This window comes from Pseudophryne corroboree, assembly GCF_028390025.1.
Source record: "Pseudophryne corroboree isolate aPseCor3 chromosome 3 unlocalized genomic scaffold, aPseCor3.hap2 SUPER_3_unloc_1, whole genome shotgun sequence".
NCBI lineage: Eukaryota > Metazoa > Chordata > Amphibia > Anura > Myobatrachidae > Pseudophryne > Pseudophryne corroboree.
This window is the reverse complement of record NW_026967493.1, coordinates 4879296-4903565: the sequence shown is the minus strand read 5'-3', so window position 1 is coordinate 4903565 and position 24270 is coordinate 4879296. Positions and strand designations below refer to the sequence as shown.

At 48.8% G+C, this 24270-nt stretch overlaps 1 protein-coding gene across 2 annotated transcripts in view; it reads left to right on the top strand.

The window, feature by feature from the left end:
• LOC134983147 (gastrula zinc finger protein XlCGF26.1-like) overlaps positions 1-8989 on the top strand; it is a 43322-nt gene extending 34333 nt beyond the window's left edge. For both annotated transcript variants that reach the window (XM_063948886.1, XM_063948885.1), the window contains 2 exons: positions 3391-3502; positions 5732-8989. In XM_063948886.1, coding sequence (XP_063804956.1) covers positions 3391-3502; positions 5732-7386 — 1767 coding nt within the window. In that variant the 3' untranslated portion in view covers positions 7387-8989. The remainder of the gene's footprint in view (positions 1-3390; positions 3503-5731) is intronic.
• Positions 8990-24270: the final 15281 nt, after the last annotated feature.

The following is a 24270-nucleotide window of genomic DNA, read 5'->3' as shown; positions in this document are numbered from 1 at the left end:
TGGTCCCTTATCTGGATGATCTTCTGATAAAGGCACGATCCAGGAAGCTTTTGTTGTTCCATATCGACCGCACCATCGGTCTTCTGTCAGACCACGGGTGGACCCTCAACTTACAGAAGTCCCACCTATAGCCAACTCAGAGGCTTCTGTTCCTGGGGATGTTGCTGGATACTGTGGCCCAGAAGGTGTTTCTACCAGAGGACAAGGCGAAAACACTTGAGGAGATGGTCCGCAGGGTGCTCCGACTTACTCGAGTGTCTGTACATCTTTGTGTAAGATTGCTAGGCAAGATGGTTGCCTCATACGAGGCGATACAGTATGGGAGGGTCCATGCCAGAATATTTCAGTTGGATCTCCTGAGTAAGTGGTCCGGCTCACATCTACAGATGGACTGGATAATTCAGCTGTCACCTCAGGCCAGAATTTCCCTCCTGTGGTGGCTACAGTCCTCCAATCTCCTGGAAGGCCGGAGTTTCAGGATTGGACCGTCCTCACGACGGATGCGAGTCTGAGGGGATGGGGAGCTGTCACCTAAGGGGCGCTGTTCCAGGGCAGGTGGTCACCCCACGAGAGCCTCCTTCCGATCAACATTCTGGAACTTCGGGTGATCTGCAATGCTCTGCTTCAGGTCTCTACTCTGCTCAAGGATCATGCAATTCAGGTGAAGTCGGACAACGCCACGGTGGTGGCGTATATCAATCGACAAGGAGGGATAAAAAGCGGAGCCTGCATGCAAGAGGTGTCAAAGATACTCCTCTGGGTGGAAATAAATGCAAGAGCCATGTCGGCAATCTTCATTCCGGGTGTGGACAACTTGGAGGCGGACTTCCTGAGTCGTCACGATCTCCACCCGGTGAGTGGGGACTCCACCATCTGGTGTTTCAGCAGATCATCAACCGGTGGGGTTGCCCACAAATAGACATGATGGCTTCTCGTCTCAACAAGAAACTTCTCTTGTATTGCTCACGGACCAGGGACCCTCAGGCGAGGGCAGAAGATGCACTGACTTCGCCTTGGCCTTACCGGCTGGTCTACCTGTTTCCTCCGATTCTGTTGCTCCCAAGAGTGCTCAAGCGATTCAGAAATCAGCAATTCTGATTTCCCCGGATTGGCCTCGGAGGGCGTGGTACGCTGATCTTTTGGACATATCCGTCGAAGACCCTTGGCCTCTACCTATAAGAAGCGATCTTCTTCAACAAGGACCGTTCATCTACCCGGACTTACGATTACTTTTTTGACGGCATGGAGGTTTAGCGGAACATCGTGGCTCATAAAGGCCTTTCCAAAAAGGTTATTGCTACCATGGTTCAGGCCAGGAAACCTGTGAAGTCAAAACACTATCATTATATTGGAGAAGATATGTTTCTTGGTGCACGGAACACAAGTATCCGCCTGTGGAGTTTCACTTGGGACGTTTCCTACATTTCCTGCAGGCTGGTGTGGATAAGGGCTTACGTCTGGGTTCCAATAAGGTCCAGATTTCAGCTCTTTCAATTTTCTTCCAGAAGAAATTGGCAGTGTTGCCTGAAGTTCAGACCTTCTTGCAAGGGGTACTCCACATACAACCTCCTTTTGTGCCGCCTACGGCGCCCTGGGATTTGAATGTGGTGTTGGAATTTCTACAGTCCTCCTGGTCTGAGCCTCTGATGACGGTATAAGACAAGTACCTCACTTGGAAGACACTGATGTTACTGGCCCTGGCTTCTGCTCGACGTTTCTCAGAATTGGGGGCCTTATTGTGTAAAAGTCCATATTTTATATTTTACGAGGACAGAGCGGAGCTCCGGACTAGACAGTTCCTGCCGAAGGTTGTCTCCGCGTTTCACCTGAATCAACCTATTGTAATTCCGTCTGCTTCTCCTCCAGAGGCATTGGATGCTGTGCGGGCCTTGAGGATCTATGTCAAGTGCATGGCTCGGGTCAGAAAGATGGATTCCTTGTTCATGCTCTATGATGCGCGGAAGAAGGGTTGCCCTGCTTCAAAGCAGTCCATTGCTCGTTGGATTAGGCTTACTATCTAACAGGCCTAAGTGTCGGCAGCCTTACTTGTGCCTAGGTCTCTGAAAGCCCACTCTACTAGATCAGTTGGGTCTTCCTGGGCGACTGATCGTAGAGTCTCGGCCTTGCAACTATGCCGAGCTGCTACCTGGTCGGGGAAGAACACTTTTGTGAGGTTCTACAAGTTTGATACCCTGGCCAAAGAGGATACCCACTTTGGGCAGGTGGTGCTGCAGAAGTCTCCACCCATTCCCGCCCGTTCTGGAAGCTTTGGGACGTCCCCATCGTACTAGTTTCCCCCAATATCCCTTATGGATGCTAGAGAATTCAGAGATGCTAGAGAAAATAGGAGTTTAATACCTACCGGTAAATCCTTTTCTCATAGTCCATAAGGGATATTGGGCGCCTGCCTCAGTGTGTTGACTTTTCTGCAGGTTCTAGTTCTATAGTTACCTCTTCAGCTGTTGTTGTTGCCAGCCGTTGCTGGTTGTTCTATGTTATGGTGTGCTGGTGTCTAAATCTCACCACCTTTTTGGTTATCATGTTCCTTCTCTCATATATGTCCTTTCTCCTACGGGCACGTTTTTACCTATAGCTGCCTGTGGGAGGGGGCATAGAGGGGAGGAGCCAGCACACCCAGTTGAAGAAATGTAAAGTGCACTGGCTCCTTTGGACCCCGTCTATACCTCATCGTACTAGTTTCCCCCAATATCCCTTATGGACTACGAGTATTAATACTATATCTGAGGGAGGGAAGGTATTACCAGCTGGTAACACACATGCTGGTTACACTGCTGGTTAGAAAATGCTGATGGGTTACATCATTTGATCTGTTATAAGGGAAGAATTGTCTGATGTTTGTATACAGTCTGCACACACACCGAGTGTCAAGCGTCTGTTTTTCCTTTTATTGTTCCTCACCTGGTAGTGACATCGAGATCATACATTACTCAGCCTTTCTAGTTCACTAAGCTAAACAATAGTAAAAACGCCATCCAAAGTCATCCAGTAGTTTTTGCGTGATACCCGATGTAGGAAGAGAAAACATTATTTATGGTACTTACCAGTTAAATCTCTTTCTATGACTTCATCTAGGGGACCCTAACTTTCCGGTCCCTCTGCCTCTCTGCATCCACCCCCCCAGTGTCTGCCATGAGGCCGATCCCTGCTGATCGGTCAGCACGGCAGGACCCCCCCACCCAGCGGTTGCAGATAATAGCAGCTGCTGGGGAGGTGTAAATGAACCCCCCCCCCCCCCCCCCCCCCTCCTCCTCCCTCCAAAACCCCAGCTGTGCACCTGGTTGCTGTCCCGGCTGATGTTATTATATACTGATATTATTCTGTGTGATCTCTGCTTTGTAACTCGGGTATTATTACATTGTCATATTGTAGGGTAAAGATCTAATACTTATTAAAGTAGAAGATATAAAAGAGGAAAAGGAGACGTATGTGATGGGTGATCAGCAGTGTAAGGAGGAGGAAATCCCTACAGATATCAGCACAGGTGAGTAATAATCACTAAGTACAGAGTCACATATTCTCCGTGTTCTGTCACTACAGCAATCTCTTATCCTACACCCTCTTCTGTCAGTAAAGATTATTGCGGACAAAGTATCAGACCATATTAGACTCCTGCTCTCCTCCTCATATCATGTCACTATGTGTTACCAGCCCAGAGTTCTGACCAGTCTCCTCCACACACTCTTTGGTGTATCTCTTACATCAGGAGCCATCAGCCCCTATTATACTCCTGCTCTCCCCCTCACATCATGTCACTGTGTGTTACCAGCCCAGAGATCTGACCAGTCTCCTCCCCACACTCTCTGGTGTATCTCATACATCAGGAGTCACCAGCCCCTATTATACTCCTGCTCTCGACCTCACATCATGTCACTGTGTGTTACCAGCCCAGAGATCTGACCAGTCTCCTCCCCACACTCTCTGGTGTATCTCATCATCAGGAGCCATCAGCCCCTATTATACTCCTGCCTGCTCTCCCCCTCACATCATGTCACTGTGTGTTACCAGCCCAGAGATCTGACCAGTCTCTTTCCCACACTCTCTGGTGTATCTCATACATCAGGAGCCATCAGCCCCTATTATACTCCTGCTTTCCTCCTCACATCATGTCACTGTGTGTTACCAGCCCAGAGATCTGACCAGTCAACTTCCACACTCTCCTGTGTATCTCATACATCAGGAGCCATCATTCCCTATTATACTCCTGCTCTCCCCCTCACATCATGTCACTGTGTGTTACCAGCCCAGAGATCTGACCAGTCTCCTCTCTCCACACACTCTGGTGTATCTCATACATCAGGAGCCATCAGCCCCTAATATACTCCTGCTCTTCCCCTCACATCATGTCACTGTATGTTACCAGCCCAGAGATCTGACCAGTCTCCTCCCCACACTCTCTGGTGTATCTCATACATCAGGAGCCATCAGCCCCTATTATACTCCTGCTCTCCCCCTCACATCATGTCACTGTGTGTTACCAGCCCAGAAATCTGACCAGTCTCCTCTCTCCACACTCTCTGGTGTATCTCATACATCAGGAGCCATCAGCCCCTATTATACTCCTGCTCTCCCCCTCACATCATGTCACTGTGTGTTACCAGCCCAGAGATCTGACCAGTCTCCTCCCCACACTCTCTGATGTATCTCATACATCAGGAGCCATCAGCCCCTATTATACGCCTGCTCTCCCCCTCACATCATGTCACTGTGTGTTACCAGCCCAGAAATCTGACCAGTCTCCTCTCTCCACACTCTCTGGTGTATCTCATACATCAGGAGCCATCAGCCCCTATTATACTCCTGCTCTCCCCCTCACATCATGTCACTGTGTGTTACCAGCCCAGAGATCTGACCAGTCTCCTCCCCACACACTCTCTGGTGTATCTCATACGTCAGGAGCCATCAGCCCCTATTATACTCCTGCTCTCCCCCTCACATCATGTCACTGTGTGTTACCTGCCCAGAGACCTGACCAGTCCCCCCCCCCCCCCCCACACTCTCCGTACTACAAGGAGCCTCAGTATCTTAATTAAGAAATCCCTATCCGTAGTGATCGGGTGACTGAGTTATGGTAAGAGACTCCAGGTGATATTACCCCTGACCCCTACATTGACCATGATCCTCACTGTATAATACACATGTGACATTACCGTTGGTCCTTCCTTACACAGTCAGCAATAATAGTAAGTAATTTGTCTAAATAATGATCGTCTTTTCCCAAGTTAGCCTGTACTTGGTTGTATAGGAACCCTGTAACAGTCAACAGTATTCCATATAGACGTTAATGGATGTAACCTTCATAATGTATCTTTGATATGGTGGTTGCTCCTTTTCTTACAGTAGTATTATAGGGCCTGATTCATGGGTAGACGCTAATGCAGTCTCTTCTTTGTCTTTTTACATAACATGACTGTGTCTTTATACTAATGCTGCAGCTGATGGAATTCATACATAGACGCCCTCCATCTGCGGCTGTAGCCTGCCGCTTTGCGGATAACGCTGCAACTTCTGTCGCTCATCTGTCGCTCGTTGGACATTAGGGCAGCTTTTTGGATGCTCTGAAGGTCCATCAGAACATGTCAGGTTCCATTGTGCTCAGACATTGCAGTTGACACATGTCTGGTAGGGAAATTGCTGCTTCCCAACTTCTGAGCACTATAACATCCTCCCCATTATATCATCATGTTTATAATCGCATGTATTTATCTGACAGGTGGACTGAACAGCAGTATAACCTCAGCGGGACAGCACGTGTTATCGCCTGGTTGTGACATCACACGAGATTCTGCAGGAGAAAGCCCCATTACCCCAAGTATAAATCCAGTACCTCACAGAGCAGATATATCATCCGGTCCCTCTAATCACGGAGGATGTTCCAATAACTCAGATGCCGTTACACTTGTTAACAATCACACAGGGGATCGACTATTTTCCTGTTCTGAGTGTGGGAAATGTTTTACAAAGAAAGCAAATCTTACAGCACATCGGAGAACTCACACAGGTGAGAAGCCGTTTTCATGTTCTGGTTGTGGGAAATGTTTTACAAAGAAAGCAAATCTCATTAGACACGAGAGAACTCACACAGACGAGAAGCCATTTCAGTGTCCTGACTGTGGCAAATGTTTTACACAGAAGTCAGATCTTGGTATTCACCAGAGAATCCACAAGGGTGAAAAGCCATTTTCCTGTTCTGAATGTGGGAAATGTTTTACACAGAAATCAAATCTTATTAACCATCAAAGGATCCACCCTGGTGAGACTTCATTTCCATGCTCTGAATGTGATAAATGTTTTATTCTGAAATCACATCTTATTAATCATCAACAGATCCACACGGGCGAGACGCCATTGTCATGCTCTGAGTGTGGGAAGTCTTTCACATTTAAATCCAATCTTACCCGGCATCAGAGAGTTCACACATTGGAGAAACGGTTTCCATGTCTTGAGTGTGGACAATGTTTTAGGTGGAAATCAAGTTTGATTGATCATCAAAGCGTTCACAAGGATGAAAAGTTTCGATGTCCTGATTGCCCTAAGTGTTTTATCCGTAAATCCACTCTTGTTAAACACCACAGAATTCACACGGGTCAGAAGCCGTTTCCGTGTTCTGAGTGTGGAAAATGTTTTACACGGAAAGGGGTTCTTATTATACATCAGAGAAGTCACACAGGTGAGAGGGCATTTTCATGCTCTGAGTGTGGGAAATGTTTTATAGAGAAATCAAAGCTTATTAATCATCAAAGAATTCACACGGGCGAGATGCCATTTTCATGCTGTGAGTGTGGGAAGTCTTTCACAATTAAATCAAATCTTATCCGACATCAGAGAGTTCACACAGGGGAGAAGCCATTTTCATGTTTAGAGTGCGGACAATGTTTTACGTGGAAATCTAGTCTGATTGATCATCAGTGCGTTCACAAGGACAAAAAGAAGTTTCAGTGCCCTGATTGCCCTAAATGTTTTATCCGTAAATCCAGTCTTGTTAAACACCACCAAATTCACACAGGTGAGAAACTGTTTCCATGTTCTGAGTGTGGGAAATGTTTTACAATTAAATCACATCTTGTCATACATCAGAGAACTCACACAGGTGAGAAGCCATTTCCATGTTCTGAGTGTGGGAAATGTTTTACACGGAAATCAAATCTTGTTCTACATCAGAGAGTTCACACAGGTGAGAGGCCGTATCCGTGTACTGACTGTGGGAAATATTTTGCACAGAAGTCAGATCTTAGTAAGCATCAGAGAACTCACACAGGTGAGAAGCCATTTTCTTGTTCTGAGTGTGGGAAATGTTTTACGCAGAAAACAGATCTCGTCAGGCATCATAGACTTCATACAGGTAAAAAAGCCATTATAGCACACTGATGATGTTAGTTTGACACAGAAGACAGGTCTTCCTAGCAATGAAATTGTAAGATTTGGGTCAAAAAGCCCTTCTGCTCCAAGTGTGGGAGGCCTTTGACAGTTAAATCTTATCCAGCATCAGAGAGATCACATGGGTGAGAAGCAGTTTCCCTGTTGTGAGTGTGGGAAATGTTTTCCCCAGAAGTCACATTTTCAACATCCGTGAATTCACAGCCCTTAAGCAAGTGTAATATCTGCTTGCATTTTAGTGGAAGGTATAATAAGCAAAATAAATTTTATTTATATTATTACCGTCCGTAAAATGGGCGCTTCTGGGTGTCAACTCGGCGGCCACCTTGAGAGCGCATGCAAGAAACCCATTACATAGGAGCACCAGGGTATGCAGCCATGCTTCCATAGTTTTATGAGGTGTTCACATGAAGAAGGGACGCCTGTACGTAGGTGTTGCAGCTGCAAAGTGGGCTGTGCGATTTATACTCATGAAGCCATATAGATGCATTAGCATAAGGTAGTAAGTCTGGCTACCACAACTGTCTGATCTTGTGGCCACTTTGTGTCCATCCCAGAATTAGGGAGATTGTCATATTCCTATTCATCATTGAGTCCTTAGTTGACTTTGATTTTACAAGATGATATTGACTGGTCATCAACCTTATCTTGAAGATGGTCACCATGAAGTATTTGTATTTCTTGTTATGTATTGCTTTCTAAATGTGTCATTATTGTATTTGGCAAGGTACACGGCGTTGACTCTTGAGACTAATAATAAAGAAATGTATATAAAAAATGTACTGTTATTATACAAAAACACTCTTTGTAAATGTGGCAGCGAGCTGGTGTATGTGGGAGGTCCGTAACATGTGTCTGAAATCCTGCAGACCCGTGTTCAAATGTCTCGCCATAGTGTGCCAACTGTACCTTCCCTTTTCCTGTGTCTCTTAGTCCTCTTGTGACCCGTAACGACATATATATCCATTCAAACAAAGACTCTACTGCTGCCTTCCTGGTCTTGTTCTCATTTTGTACCAGGGCTCAAGACACCAGCGGCCCACCTTGGTTTTTCTGGAACACTATGGACACGCAGCAATGTTCCACCACCCATCACAAGATAGGCTGCCCATGAATCCGTTGTCTCCTGGTACTACTTGAGGCACGGACTCCAGGACCTGCTGCCATATTATGTGAAAGATTTCAATCCAGCTTTCATGTAGCGGTTACAAAAATTCCCAGTACATTGCTGGGTATCAAGTCCTGGACAGCTAATGGTCTGATTCAGAGATGGCACAGCTGCTGCGTCTTGTTCACAGATTGGCTAATGCCTGCAGGAGACATCTGTAATAAAAAGACACCACCTGCCAGCATCTCAGATCCAATGCTTGCAATCCGATGGTCGTGATGGCTGCAGCACAGGTGACCTGATAGAGCCTAGACTTACTCAGAATGGCCACTTCCTGCACACTTGCGAGGCCACTAAATCTGTGGTAGAAGACTGACCTGGCGTCACCACTCCCCAAAAATGAACACCTCCCTAGATACACCCCAACTGATGGGTTGATAGAGCCCGTCCTGTCACATGATTTAATAAAACGTTATATTAATTTAAGTTACTTTTCTGTAATGTATCCTCCCTGTCCTTATCCTATTGCTATCCTTGCTGATTCTATATTGTTAGTACTACTATTTCTGGTGTAGCTGAGAAGATATATTTATCCTGTACACTATAGGCTTAATTATTGTCATTGAACGTTATTATAAATCTTTAGGACAGGGCAGTATGTTCCTCACTGTAAAAGTGATCTTTTCTACTAAGTATATTATTACATTCTAGGGTCACCTCAGTCTCAACTCCCTTCCAGGTCTGCCTCATCTCACCCTCCACTCTGTCCGGTCCTGCCCCTCTATCCTGCTCTGAAATACCTCCCCTCCATTCCATACTTACACCATTCCAGGCTCCTGGTCCTCCACTTGTGAGGATGTCCTGTCTCCCTCACGGTGGTAACCATTGGGGTATGTGCCCAGGCTTATAGAATTTACATAGAAACATAGAATTTGACGGCAGATAAGAACCACTTTGCCCATCTAGTCTGCCCCTTAAACTTTGAGTGCACTGAAGAGAAGGGGCACACCTCCAATAATATACTGTAAGTATTTATTTTTTCTCTGACGTCCTAGTGGATGCTGGGTACTCCGTAAGGACCATGGGGAATAGACGGGCTCCGCAGGAGACTGGGCACTCTTAAAAGAAAGATTAGGTACTACATCTGGTGTGCACTGGCTCCTCCCGCTATGCCCCTCCTCCAGACCTCAGTTAGAATCTGTGCCCGGCCAGAGCTGGATGCACCCTAGGGGCTCTCCTGAGCTTCCTAGAAAAGAAAGTATTTGTTAGGTTTTTTATTTTCATTGAGATCTGCTGGCAACAGACTCACTGCTACGAGGGACTGAGGGGAGAGAAGCAAACCTACCTGCTTGCAGCTAGCTTGTGCTTCTAAGGCTACTGGACACCATTAGCTCCAGAGGGATCGAACACAGGGCCCGACCTCGATCGTCCGTTCCCGGAGCCGCGCCGCCGTCCCCCTTGCAGAGCCAGAAGACGGAAGAACCAGAAGAAAATCGGCGGCTGAAGACTCCGGTCTTCAATAAGGTAGCGCACAGCACTGCAGCTGTGCGCCATTGCTCCCACAGCACACCACACGCTCCGGGCACTGGTGGGTGCAGGGCGCTGGGGGGGGGGGGGGGGGCGCCCTGGGCTGCAATATCTATACCTTTGGCAAAATTGCACATAATACAGTGTATAACACTGTATATGTGCCTAATCCCCCTCCATTAACATTATTAAAAAAGCGGGAGAAGCCCGCCGCCGAGGGGGCGGGGCTATCTTCCTCAGCATACCGGCGCCATTTTCTCTTCACAGCTCCGCTGGAAGGACGCTCCCCAGGATCTCCCCTGCAGTATACACTACGAGAAGGGTAAAAAAGAGAGGGGGGGGGGGGGCACATAAATTTAGGCGCAAATTGTGTATAATAGCAGCTATTGGGAAAAATCACTCAGTACAGTGTTAATCCCTGTGATATATAGCGCTGTGGTGTGTGCTGGCATACTCTCTCTCTGTCTCACCTAAGGACTTAGTGGGGTCCTGTCCTCAGTCAGAGCATTCCCTGTGTGTGTCCGGTGTGTCGGTACGGCTGTGTCGACATGTTTGATGAGGAGGCTTATGTGGAGGCGGAGCAGGTGCCGATAAGTGTGATGTCACCGCCTGCGGGGCCGACACCAGAGTGGGTGGATATGTGGAAGGTATTAACCGACAGTGTCAACTCCTTGTATAAAAGGTTCGATGACGTAACAGCTGTGGGACAGCCGGCATCTCAGCCCGTGCCTGCCCAGGCGTCTCAAAGGCCATCAGGGGCTCAAAAACGCCCGCTACCTCAGATGGCAGACACAGATGTCGACACGGAGCCTGACTCCAGTGTAGACGAGGATGAGACAAATGTACAATCTACAAGGGCCATCCGTTGCATGATTACGGCAATGAAAAATGTGTTGCACATTTCTGACATTAACCCGGGTACCACTAAGAAGGGTATTATGTTTGGGGAGAAAAAGCAACCAGTGACTTTTCCCCCATCTGATGAGTTAAATGAAGTGTGTGAAGAAGCGTGGGGTTCCCCCGATAAGAAATTAGTGATTTCTAAGAGGTTACTGATGGCGTACCCTTTCCCGCCAGAGGATAGGTTACATTGGGAGACATCCCCTAGGGTGGACAAGGCGCTCACACGCTTATCAAAAAAGGTGGCACTGCCGTCTCAGGATACGGCCGCCTTAAAGGAGCCTGCTGATAGAAAGCAGGAAGCTATCCTGAAGTCTGTATATACACACTCAGGTACTATACTGAGACCTGCAATTGCTTCATCATGGATGTGTAGTGCTGCAGCAGCTTGGTCTGATACCCTGTCAGATAATAATGATACCCTCGACAGGGATACTATTTTGCTAACCATAGAGCATATTAAAGACGTCGTCTTATATATGAGGGATGCACAGAGGGATATTTGCCGGCTGGCATCTAGAATTAATGCAATGTCCATTTCTGCCAGGAGAGTATTATGGACTCGGCAGTGGACAGGTGATGCTGATTCTAAAAGGCACAAGGAGGTTTTGCCTTATAAGGGTGAGGAATTGTTTGGGGACGGTCTCTCGGACCTCGTATCCACAGCAACAGCTGGGAAGTCGACATTTTTACCTCAGGTTTCCTCACAGCCTAGGAAAGCACCGTATTACCAGGTACAGTCCTTTCGGCCTCAGAAAAAGGCAAGCGGATCAGAGGCGCTTCCTTTCTGCCCAGAGGCAAGGGGAGAGGGAAAAAGCTGCACCAGACAGCCAGTTCCCAGGAACAAAAATCCTCCCCTGCTTCCACTAAGTCCACCGCATGACGCTGGGGCTCCATAGGTGGAGCCAGGTGCGGTGGTGGCGCGTCTCCGGAACTTCAGCGACCAGTGGGTTCGCTCACAGGTGGATCTCTGGGTTCTGCAAGTGGTATCTCAGGGATACAAGCTGGAGTTCGAGGCCACTCCCCCTCGCCGTTACCTCAAATCAGCCTTGCCAGCTGCTCCCAAAGAAAGGGAGGTAGTACTGGCGGCTATTCACAAGCTGTACCTTCAGTAGGTGATAATCAAGGTACCCCCCCTTCAACAGGGGCGGGGTTACTATTCCACAATGTTTGTGGTACCGAAACCAGACGGTTCGGTGAGACCCATCCTAAATTTAAAATCCTTGAACACTTATATAAGGAAGTTCAAGTTCAAGATGGAATCGCTCAGGGCGGTTATTGCAAGCCTGGAAGAGGGGGATTTTATGGTGTCGCTGGACATCAAGGATGCATACCTGCATGTCCCCATTTACCCACCTCACCAGGAGTACCTCAGGTTTGTGGTACAGGACTGTCATTACCAATTCCAGACGTTGCCGTTTGGTCTGTCCACGGCACCGAGGGTATTTACCAAGGTAATGGCCGAAATGATGATACTCCTCTGAAAGAAGGGAGTTATAATTATCCCGTACTTGGACGATCTCCTGATAAAGGCGAGGTCCAAAGAGCAGTTGCTAGTCAGCGTAGCACTATCTCAGGAAGTGCTGCATCAGCACGGCTGCATTCTGAATATCCCAAAGTCACAGCTGATTCCTGCGACGCGTCTGCTGTTCTTGGGCATGATTCTGGATACAGAACTGAAGAAGGTCTTTCTCCCGGAGGACAAGGCCCGGGAATTATCATCTCTGGTCAGGGACCTCCTGAAACCAAAACAGGTGTCGGTGCATCACTGCACGCGAGTCCTGGGAAAGATGGTAGCTTCTTACGAAGCAATTCCCTTCGGCAGGGGTCATGCAAGGATCTTCCAGTGGGATCTATTAGACAAGTGGTCCGGATCGCATCTTCAGATGCATCGGTTGATCACCCTGTCCCCGAGGGCCAGGGTGTCTCTGCTGTGGTGGCTGTAGAGTGCTCATCTTCTCGAAGGCCGCAGATTCGGCATACAGGACTGGGTCCTGGTGACCATGGATGCAAGCCTCCGAGGTTGGGGGGCAGTCACTCGGGGAAGAAACTTCCAAGGACAATGGTCGAGTCAGGAAACTTCCCTACACATAAATATTCTGGAACTAAGGGCCATTTACAATGCCCTGAGTCAAGCAGAATCCCTGCTTCAAAACCAACCGGTGCTGATTCAGTCAGACAACATCACGGCGGTCGCCCATGTAAACCGACAGGGCGGCACAAGAAGCAGGATGGCAATGGCAGAAGCCACAAGGATTCTTCGATGGGCGGAGAATCACGTGCTAGCACTGTCAGCAGTGTTCATTCCGGGAGTGGACAACTGGGAAGCAGACTTCCTCAGCAGACATGACCTCCACCCGGGAGAGTGGGGACTTCATCCAGAAGTCTTCAAGCTGATTGTAAACCGTTGGGAACGGCCACAGGTGGACATGATGGCGTCCCGCCTCAACAAAAAGCTAAAAAGATATTGCGCCAGGTCAAGAGACCCTCAGGCGATAGCTGTGGACGCGCTAGTGACACCGTGGGTGTACCAGTCGGTTTATGTGTTCCCTCCTCTTCCTCTCATACCCAAGGTGCTGAGGATAGTGAGAAAGAGAGGAGTAAGAACTATACTCATCGTTCCGGATTGGCCAAGAAGAACTTGGTACCCAGAACTACAAGAGATGATCTCAGAGGACCCATGGCCTCTGCCGCTCCGACAGGACCTGCTACAGCAGGGGCCCTGTCTGTTCCAAGACTTACCGCGGCTGCGTTTGACGGCATGGCGGTTGAACGCCGGATCCTAACGGAGAAGGGCATTCCAGATGAGGTCATTCCTACGCTGATGAAAGCTAGGAAGGATGTGACAGCAAAACATTATCACCGCATATGGCGAAAATATGTTGCTTGGTGTGAGGCCAGAATGGCCCCAACGGAAGAATTCCAGCTGGGTCGATTTCTGCACTTCCTACAGTCAGGAGTGACTATGGGCCTAAAATTGGGTTACATTAAAGTCCAGATTTCAGCCCTGTTTTTTTTCTTTCAAAAAGAACTGGCTTCACTACCTGAAGTTCAGACGTTTGTTAAGGGAGTGCTGCATATTCAGCCCCCTTTTGTGCCTCCAGTGGCACCTTGGGATCTCAACGTGGTGTTGGATTTCCTGAAATCACATTGGTTTGAACCACTTAAGACCGTGGAGTTAAAATATCTCACGTGGAAGGTGGTCATGCTGTTGGCCTTGGCTTCAGCTAGGCGTGTGTCGGAATTGGCGGCTTTGTCGTGTAAAAGCCCATATCTGATTTTCCATATGGACAGGGCAGAATTGAGGACTCGTCCCCAATTTCTCCCAAAGGTGGTATCATCATTTGAACCAACCTATTGTGGTGCCTGCGGCTACTCGTGACTTGGAGGATTCCAAGTTGTTGGACGTAGTACGGGCCCTGAAAATCTATGTTTCCAGGACAGCTAGAGTCAGAAAGACTGACTCGCTCTTTATCCTGCATGCACCCAACAAGCTGGGTGCTCCTGCTTCAAAGCAGACAATTGCTCGCTGGATCTGTAGCACGATTCAACTTGCACATTCCGCGGCTGGACTGCCGCATCCTAAATCAGTAAAAGCCCATTCCACGAGGAAGGTGGGCTCTTCTTGGGCGGCTGCCCGAGGGGTCTCGGCTTTACAACTTTGCCGAGCTGCTACTTGGTCGGGTTCAAACACTTTTGCAAAATTCTACAAGTTTGATACACTGGCTGAGGAGGACCTTGAGTTTGCTCATTCGGTGCTGCAGAGTCATCCGCACTCTCCCGCCCGTTTGGTATCTTTGGTATAATCCCCATGGTCCTTACGGAGTACCCAGCATCCACTAGGACGTCAGAGAAAATAAGAATTTACTCACCGGTAATTCTATTTCTCGTAGTCCGTAGTGGATGCTGGGAGCCCGTCCCAAGTGCGGACTCTCTGCAATACATGTATATAGTTATTGCGTAACTAAAGGGTTATTGTTATGAGCCATCTGTTAATGAGGCTCATTATTGTTTTCATACTGTTAACTGGGTATAGTTATCACAAGTTGTACGGTGTGATTGGTGTGGCTGGTATGAGTCTTACCCTGGATTCCAAATCCTTTCCTAGTAATGTCAGCTCTTCCGGGCACAGTTTCCCTAACTGAGGTCTGGAGGAGGGGCATAGAGGGAGGAGCCAGTGCACACCAGATATAGTACCTAATCTTTCTTTTAAGAGTGCCCAGTCTCCTGCGGAGCCCGTCTATTCCCCATGGTCCTTACGGAGTACCCAGCATCCACTACGGATTACGAGAAATAGAATTACCGGTGAGTAAATTCTTATTTTCTCTAACGTCCTAGTGGATGCTGGGGACTCCGTAAGGACCATGGGGAATAGACGGGCTCCGCAGGAGACTGGGCACGCTAAGAAAGATTTAGTACTACTGGTGTGCACTGGCTCCTCCCTCTATGCCCCTCCTCCAGACCTCAGTTAGAATCTGTGCCCGGACAGAGCTGGGTGCACTTTAGTGAGCTCTCCTGAGCTTGCTAATAAGAAAGTATTTTGTTAGGATTTTTTATTTTCAGAGAGATCTGCTGGCAACAGACTCTTTGCTATGTGGGACTTAGGGGAGAGAAGCAGACCTACTAACTGCGGATAGGTCATGCTTCTTAGGCTACTGGATACCATTAGCTCCAGAGGGATCGAACACAGGAACGCACCCTTGGTCGTCCGATCCCGGAGCCGTGCCGCCGTCCCCCTCGCAGAGCCAGAAGACAGAAGCCGGCGTGAGAAGCAAGAAGACTTCAAAATCGGCGGCAGAAGACTCCAGTCTTCATATGAGGTAGCGAACAGCACTGCAGCTGTGCGCCATTGCTCCCACATTAAACCCGCGCACTCCGGTCACTGTAGGGCGCAGGGGGGGGGGCGCCCTGGGCAGCAATTAAGTACCTCTTGGCATAAAAGAGCATATATACAGTTGGGCACTGTATATATGCATGAGCCCCCGCCATTATTTTACACAAAATCGCGGGACAGAAGCCCGCCGCTGAGGGGGCGGGGCTTCTTCCTCAGCACTCACCAGCGCCATTTTTTCTCCACAGCTCCGCTGAGAGGAAGCTCCCCAGGCTCTCCCCTGCAGAATCACTGTAGAAAGAGGGTAAAAAGAGAGGGGGGGGGGGCACATAAATTTAGCGCAAAATCACTATGGCCCTCATTCCGAGTTGATCGCTCGCAAGGCGAATTTAGCAGAGTTGCTCAGGCTAAGCCTACGCCTACTGGGAGTGTATCTTAGCTTCTTAAAATTGCGACCGATGTATTCGCAATATTGCGATTATAAACTACTTAGCAGTTTCAGAGTAGCTTCAGACTTACTCGGCATCTGCGATCAGTTCAGTGCTTGTCGTTCCTGGTTTGACGTCATAAACACACCCTGCGTTCGCCCAGACACTCCCCCGTTTCTCCGGCCACTCCTGCGTTTTTTCCGGAAACTGTAGCGTTTTTATCCACACGCCCCGAAAACGCTGTGTTTCCGCCCAGTAACACCCATTTCCTGTCAATCACACTACGATCGCCGGAGCGAGGAAAAAGCCGTGAGTAAAAATACTATCTTCATTGTAAAATTACTTGGCGCAGTCGCAGTGCGATTATTGCGCATGCGTACTAAGCGGAATTTCACTGCGATGCGATGAAAATTACCGAGCGAACGACTCGGAATGAGGGCCTATATACAGCAGCTACTGGATAAACACTAAGTTACTGTGTAATTCCTGGGTCATATAGCGCTGGGGTGTGTGCTGGCATACTCTCTCTCTGTCTCTCCAAAAGGCCTTGTGGGGGTTCTGTCCTCAAATAGAGCAGCCCCTGTGTGCGTGGTGTGTCGGTATGCTTGTGTCGACATGTTTGACGAGGAAGGCTATGTGGAAGCAGAGCAGGTGCAGATTAATGTGGTGTCTCCGCCGACGGCGCCGACACCTGATTGGATGGATATGTGGAAGGTGTTAAATGATAATGTAAACTCCTTGCATAAAAGGTTGGATAAAGCTGAAGCCTTGGGACAGTCAGGGTCCCAACCCATGCCTGATCCTACAGCGCAGAGGCCGTCAGGGTCTCAGAAGCGCCCACTATCCCAGATTGTTGACACAGATATCGACACGGATTCTGACTCCAGTGTCGATGGCGATGATGCAAAGTTGCAGCCTAAAATGGCTAAAGCCATCCGCTACATGATTATAGCAATGAAGGATGTATTGCACATCTCAGAGGAAAACCCTGTCCCTGACAAGAGGGTTTATATGTTTGGGGAAAAAAAGGCAAGAAGTGACTTTTCCCCCTTCACATGAGTTTGATATGTGTCTGATAGGAAAATGCAGATTTCCAAACGGTTACTTATGGCGTATCCTTTCCCGCCAACGACAGGTTACGCTGGGAATCCTCCCCTAGGGTAGACAAAGCTTTGACACGCTTATCTAAGAAGGTAGCCCTGCCGTCACAGGATACGGCCACCCTAAAAGATCCTGCGGATAGAAAGCAGGAAGGTATCCTGAAGTCCGTTTATACACATTCAAGTACCCTACTAAGGCCGGCAATTGCGTCGGCCTGGATGTGTAGTGCTGTAGCAGCATGGACAGATACTCTGTCTGAGGAACTTGATACCTTGGACAAGTATACTATATTACTGACCCTGGAACATATAAAAGACGCTGTCCTATATATGAAGGATGCCCAGAGAGACATTTGCTTACTGGGCTCTAGAATAAATGCAATGTCAATTTCTGCCAGAAGGGTCCTGTGGACTCGGCAATGGACAGGTGATGCCGACTAAAAAAAGCACATGGAGGTTTTACCTTATAAGGGTGAGGAATTGTTTGGGGACGGTCTCTCGGACATAGTTTCCACAGCTACGGCTGGGAAGTCACATTTTTTGCCATATATTCCCTCACAACCTAAGAAAGCACCGTATTACCAAATGCAGTCCTTTCGATCACAAAGAGACAAGAAAGTCCGAGGTGCGTCCTTTCTTGCCAGAGGCAGGAGTAGAGGAAAGAAGCTGCACAATACAGCTAGTTCCCAGGAACAGAAGTCCTCCCCGGCTTCCACTAAATCCACCGCATGACGCTGGGGCTCCACAGGTGGAGCCAGGAGGGGTGGGGGCGCGTCTCCGAAATTTCAGCCACCAGTGGGTTCGCTCACGGGTGGATCCCTGGGCTATACAGATTGTGTCTCAGGGATACAAGCTGGAATTCGAAGTGATGCCCCCTCACCGTTTCCTCAAATCGGCCCTGCCAGCTTCCCCCATAGAAAGGGAAGTAGTGTTAGCGGCAATTCACAAATTATATATCCAGCAGGTGGTGGTAAAGGTTCCCTTCCCTCAACAGGGAAGGGGTTACTATTCCACAATGTTTGTGTTTCCGAAACCGGACGGTTCGGTCAGACCCATATTGAATTTAAAATCCTTGAACATTTACCTGAAAAGGTTCAAGTTCAAGATGGAATCGCTCAGGGCGGTCATTGCAAGCCTGGAAGAGGGGGATTTTATGGTGTCTCTGGACATAAAGGATGCTTACCTGCATGTCCCCATTTATCCACCTCATCAGGAGTACCTCAGATTTGTGGTACAGGACTGTCATTACCAATTCCAGACGTTGCCGTTTGGTCTGTCCACGGCACTGAGAATATTTACCAAGGTAATGGCGGAAATGATGGTGCTTCTGCGAAAGCAAGGAGTTACAATTATCCCATACTTGGACGATCTCCTCATAAAGGCGAGGTCCAGAGAGCAGTTGCTGATAAGCGTAGCACACTCTCGGGAGATGTTACAACAGCACTGCTGGATTCTGAATATTCCAAAGTCGCAGCTGATTCCTACGACGAGACTGCCCTTCCTGGGCATGATTCTGGACACAGACCAGAAGAAGGTGTTTCTCCCGGAGGAAAAGGCCCAGGAGCTCGTGAAAGATGGTGGCGTCATACGAAGCCATTTCCTTCGGCAGGTTCCATGCGAGGACTTTTCAGTGGGATCTGTTGGACAAGTGGTCCGGATCGCATCTTCAGATGCATCGGCTGATCACTCTATCCCCCAGGGCCAGGGTGTCTCTTCTGTGGTGGCTGCAGAGTGCTCACCTTCTCGAGGGCCGCAGGTTCGGCATACAGGACTGGGTCCTGGTGACCACGGATGCAAGCCTCCGAGGGGGGGGGGGGGGGGGGCAGTCACTCAGGGAAGAAACTTCCAGGGGCTATGGTCAAGTCAGGAGACTTGTCTGCACATCAATATTCTGGAACTAAGGGCCATATGCAACGCCCTGAGTCAAGCGGAGCCTCTGCTTCGCAACCAACCGGTGCTGATTCAGTCAGACAACATCACCGCAGTGGCTCATGTAAACCGCCAAGGCTGCACAAGGAGCAGGGTGGCGATGGCGGAAGCCACCAGAATTCTTCGCTGGGCGGAGAATCACGTGCAAGCACTGTCAGCAGTGTTCATTCCGGGAGTGGACAACTGGGAAGCAGACTTCCTCAGCAGGCACGACCTCCACCCGGGAGAGTGGGGACTTCATCAAGAAGTCTTCACACCGATTACAAATCGGTGGGAACTGCCACAGGTGGACATGATGGCATCCCGCCTCAACAAAAAGCTACAAAGGTATTGCGCCAGGTCAAGAGACCCTCAGGCGATAGCTGTGGACGCACTAGTGACACCGTGGGTGTTCCAGTCGGTTTATGTGTTTCCTCCTCTTCCTCTCATACCCAAGGTGCTGAGAATCGTAAGAAAAAGAGGAGTGAGAACAATACTCATTGTTCCGGATTGGCCAAGAAAGACTTGGTATCCGGAACTGCAAGAAATGCTCACAGAGGACCCATGGCCTCTGCCTCTCAGACAGGATCTGTTGCAACAGGGGCCCTGTCTGTTCCAAGACTTACCGCGGCTGCGTTTGACGGCATGGCGGTTGAACGCCGGATCCTAGCGGAGAAAGGCATTCCGGATGAGGTTATTCCTACGCTGATAAAGGCTAGGAAGGACGTGACAGCAAAACATTATCACCGCATATGGCGAAAATATGTTGCTTGGTGTGAGGCCAGGAAGGCCCCTACAGAGGAATTCCAGCTGGGCCGTTTCCTTCACTTCCTACAGTCGGGAGTGACTATGGGCTTAAAATTAGGGTCCATTAAGGTCCAGATTTCGGCCCTATCCATTTTCTTTCAAAAGGAACTGGCTTCTCTTCCTGAAGTTCAGACGTTTGTAAAGGGAGTGCTGCATATTCAGCCCCCTTTTGTGCCACCAGTGGCACCTTGGGATCTTAACGTGGTGTTGAGTTTCCTGAAATCTCATTTGTTTGAGCCACTTAAGACTGTGGAGTTAAAATATCTCACGTGGAAAGTGGTCATGCTATTGGCCTTAGCTTCAGCTAGGCGGGTGTCAGAATTGGCGGCTTTGTCATGTAAAAGCCCCTATCTGGTCTTCCACATGGACAGGGTAGAATTACGGACTCGTCCGCAATTTCTGCCGAAGGTGGTGTCATCTTTTCATTTGAACCAACCTATTGTGGTGCCTGCGGCTACTCGTGACTTGGAGGATTCCAAGTTACTAGATGTAGTCAGGGCTTTGAAGATTTATGTAGCCAGAACGGCTGGAGTCAGGAAAACTGGCTCGCTGTTTATCCTGTATGCATCCAACAAGCTGGGTGCTCCTGCTTCAAAACAAACTATTGCTCGCTGGATCTGTAACACGATTCAGGCTGGATTGCCGCATCCAAAATCAGTAAAAGCCCATTCCACAAGGAAGGTGGGCTCTTCTTGGGCGGCTGCCCGAGGGGTCTCGGCATTACAGCTTTGCCGAGCAGCTACTTGGTCGGGTTCAAACACTTTTGCAAAGTTCTACAAATTTGATACCCTGGCTGAGGAGGACCTTGTGTTTGCTCATTCGGTTCTGTAGAGTCATCTGCACTCTCCCGCCCGTTTGGGAGCTTTGGTATAATCCCCATAGTCTTTACGGAGTCCCCAGCATCCACTAGGACGTTAGAGAAAATAAGAATTTACTTACCGGTAAATCTATTTCTCGTAGTCCGTAGTGGATGCTGGGCGCCCGTCCCAAGTGCGGACTTCTTCTGCAATACTTGTATATAGTTATTTCTTGAATAAGGGTTATGTTATGGTTGCATCAGGTTTGTCTGATGTTCTGTTGTTGTTCATACTGTTAACTGGGTATGTTATCACGAGTTATACGGTGTGGCTGGTATGAGTCTTACCCTGGATTCCAAAATCCTTTCCTTGTACTGTCAGCTCTTCCGGGCACAGTTTCCTTAACTGAGGTCTGGAGGAGGGGCATAGAGGGAGGAGCCAGTGCACACCAGTATTCCTAATTCTTTCTTAAAGTGCCCTGTCTCCTGCGGAGCCCGTCTATTCCCCATGGTCCTTACGAAGTCCCCAGCATCCACTACGGACTACGAGAAATAGATTTACTGGTAAGTAAAATCTTATTATTTCCAGTAGATTGCCCACAACATCAGAAATCCCTCAGAGGAACATGTAATTTTGTCTCCAGATTGTAAAATAAAAGATAACATCATCACAGAAGATTCTACAGAAGGAGAAGAACATGATGACGCTGAGAGGGAGAAGAATTTGAGGATACCGATATGGAGAAAAATATGAAATGAGGGTGCTGAGAGGGAGAAGAACATTGCATAAGGGAGCTGAGATCGAGAAGAAAGGTGCAGATGGAGAAGAACACGAGGGTGCTGAGAGTGAGAAAAATATGAAATGAGGGTGCTGAGAGGGAGAAGAACATGGCATAAGGGTGCTGAGAGGGAGAAGAACATGGCATAAGGGTGCTGAAAGGGAGAAGAACATGGCATAAGTGTTCTGAGAGGGAGAAGAACATGGTATAAGAGTGCTGAGATGGAGAAGAACATGGCATAAGGGTGCTGAGAGGGAGAAGAACATGGCATAAGGGTCCTGAGAGGGAGAAGAACATGGCATATGGGTGCTGAGAGGGGGAAAACATGATATAAGGGTGCTGAGATGGAGAAGAACGTGGCATAAGGGTGCTGAAAGGGAGAAGAATGTGGCATAAGGGTGCTGAGAGAGAAGAACATGACATGAGGGCACTGATGGGGAGAAGAATAAAATTGCACTAAGGAGCAGATGTATGACCCGTCATTATGGGGGGGAAGTGGTATCAGTACATGTTATGTGTACTGTTACCGCTCCCCCATTCTCCCATGTATTACATTGGCAGTGTGTGCAACATGACAGGGGTTCCCTTGTCATCATCGGTGCTGCTATCTATAAGATAGCGCGGTGATGTGCGGGGCAATGCAAGAATGGTCAGTTTCACTGACTGTTGCGACGCCTGCAGCTATCAATTTCTACAACACCAGGTGTTGCCCCATTCACAGCTACTGCAGTTACTGCTGGCTTCAGGCTAGGTGAGATTTTGTGATGGTTGCAAGATCTCGCACATGCCCACTGGAGCCAGTCAGGGGAGAAACACAGCATGTGGTGGGTCTAGCAGGGATTGCCGGAGGGGGGAGTTTTCACTCCCGCACTCTGGCTACTGGGATGTTTATACATCTCTGTGTTAGTGCTTCCTCCTTCGCCTCAGTAAAGAGACGAAGCAGGAAGAGCTATACTGGCACGATATGTGCCAGTATAATACATCCACCCTAGAGTGTTTTATGTGTAATTGTTTATGTCAGATGAACATCTTGGAGTGGTAGGAAGACACATGAGGGCGCTGAGAGGGAGAAGAACATGAGAGCGCTGAGAAGGAGAAGAACAGGAGGGTGCAGAGAGAGAGAAGAGCATGAGAACGCTGTGAAGGAGAACAGGAGGGTACAGAGAGGGAGAAGAACATGAGAGCGCTGAGAGGGAGGAGAATGTGAGGGCTCTGGGAGGGAGGAGTAGAGCATGAGGGCACTGAGAGGGAGAAGAACATGAGACCGCTGAGAAGGAGAAGAACAGGAGCGTTCTGAGAGGGAGAAGAATATGAGGGCGCAGAGAGGGAGAAGAACGTGAGAGCTGAGACGAAGAACAGGAGGGTGCTAAGAGGGAGAAGAGCATGAGAACGCTGAGAAGGAGAAGAACATGAAGTCGCTGAGAGGGAGGGAAATACGAGGGCACTCAGAGGGAGAAAAGCATGAGGGTGCTGAGGGGGAGGGAAATACAAGGGCGCTGAGAGGGAGAAGAACATAAGGGTGCTAAGAGGGAGGAGAACGTGGGCACGGAGAGGGAGGAGAACATGAGGGCGCTGGGAGGGAGAAAAACATGAGGGCGCTGAGAGGGAGGAGAACATGAGAGCACTGGGAGGGAGAACATGAGGGCACTGAGAGGGAGGAGAACATGAGAGCACTGAGAGGGAGAAGAACATGAGGGTGCTCAGATGGAGGAGAACATGAGGGCACTGAGAGGAAGGAGAACATGAATGCACTGATAGGGAGAAGATGATGAGGGCTCAGGGAGGGAGAAGAACATGAGGGCACTCAGGGAGAAGAACAAGACAGCACTGAGAGGGAGGAGAACATGAGGGCGCTGAGAGGGAGAAGAATATGAGGGTGCTGAGAGGGAGGAGAACATGAGGGCGTTGAGGGAGAAGAACATGAGGGTGCTGAGAGGGAGGAGAAAATGAGGGTGCTGAGCGTGTAATGTGTAAATGGAGGGGTAGGAGAACACATAGAGGAGATGTGGGATATTCTGCATGGATGATGTGAGGGGATGCGGTTAATTTACCGGCTGACAGGATCCCGGCGTTCAGGATGCCGACCGCCGGCATTTCCTTGGCTGTCAGAATCCTGACCGAAGCCCAGGTTTCCCACTCGGGAGGTGGCCCACGCCACCATCCGGGGGAGAATATATAATAGTGTGGTGAGTGAAGATCGCCACCGCGCCTGCGAGGGGACTTGCTGTGCTTGCTGCCAGCATTCCGGCTGTTGGGATTCCCGCGTCAGTCTCCTGACTGCCGGGATCCCGACCACCGGTTAATCATACCGAACCCGATGTGACACCTTTGGAACATTGTAAGTGCTGTGTAAAAAACAAACAAACCCAGAAATACATTTAAAGTAAAATATTGTGAATAGCACCAATAAAGTTATCTATATACAAGAATGCAATTGCAGTAAAATCAAACAAATTGTATAATTATATTGATTTATTAAGTATGTGAGGATAATGATATTAGTATAAGAATATGACAAAGGTTCTCTCCAGGTGCTGAGACACATATAATACAGAGACATATAACATATACAGCCTGTATAACATAATGTGTGTGATAGTGTTACTGCCAGTGCAGTGTATGGAGACAGTCACAGAACCCTGAGAGCCCCATCTGTGCTGTATGACCTGGGGCTGGCCTCCCTCTCAGCTG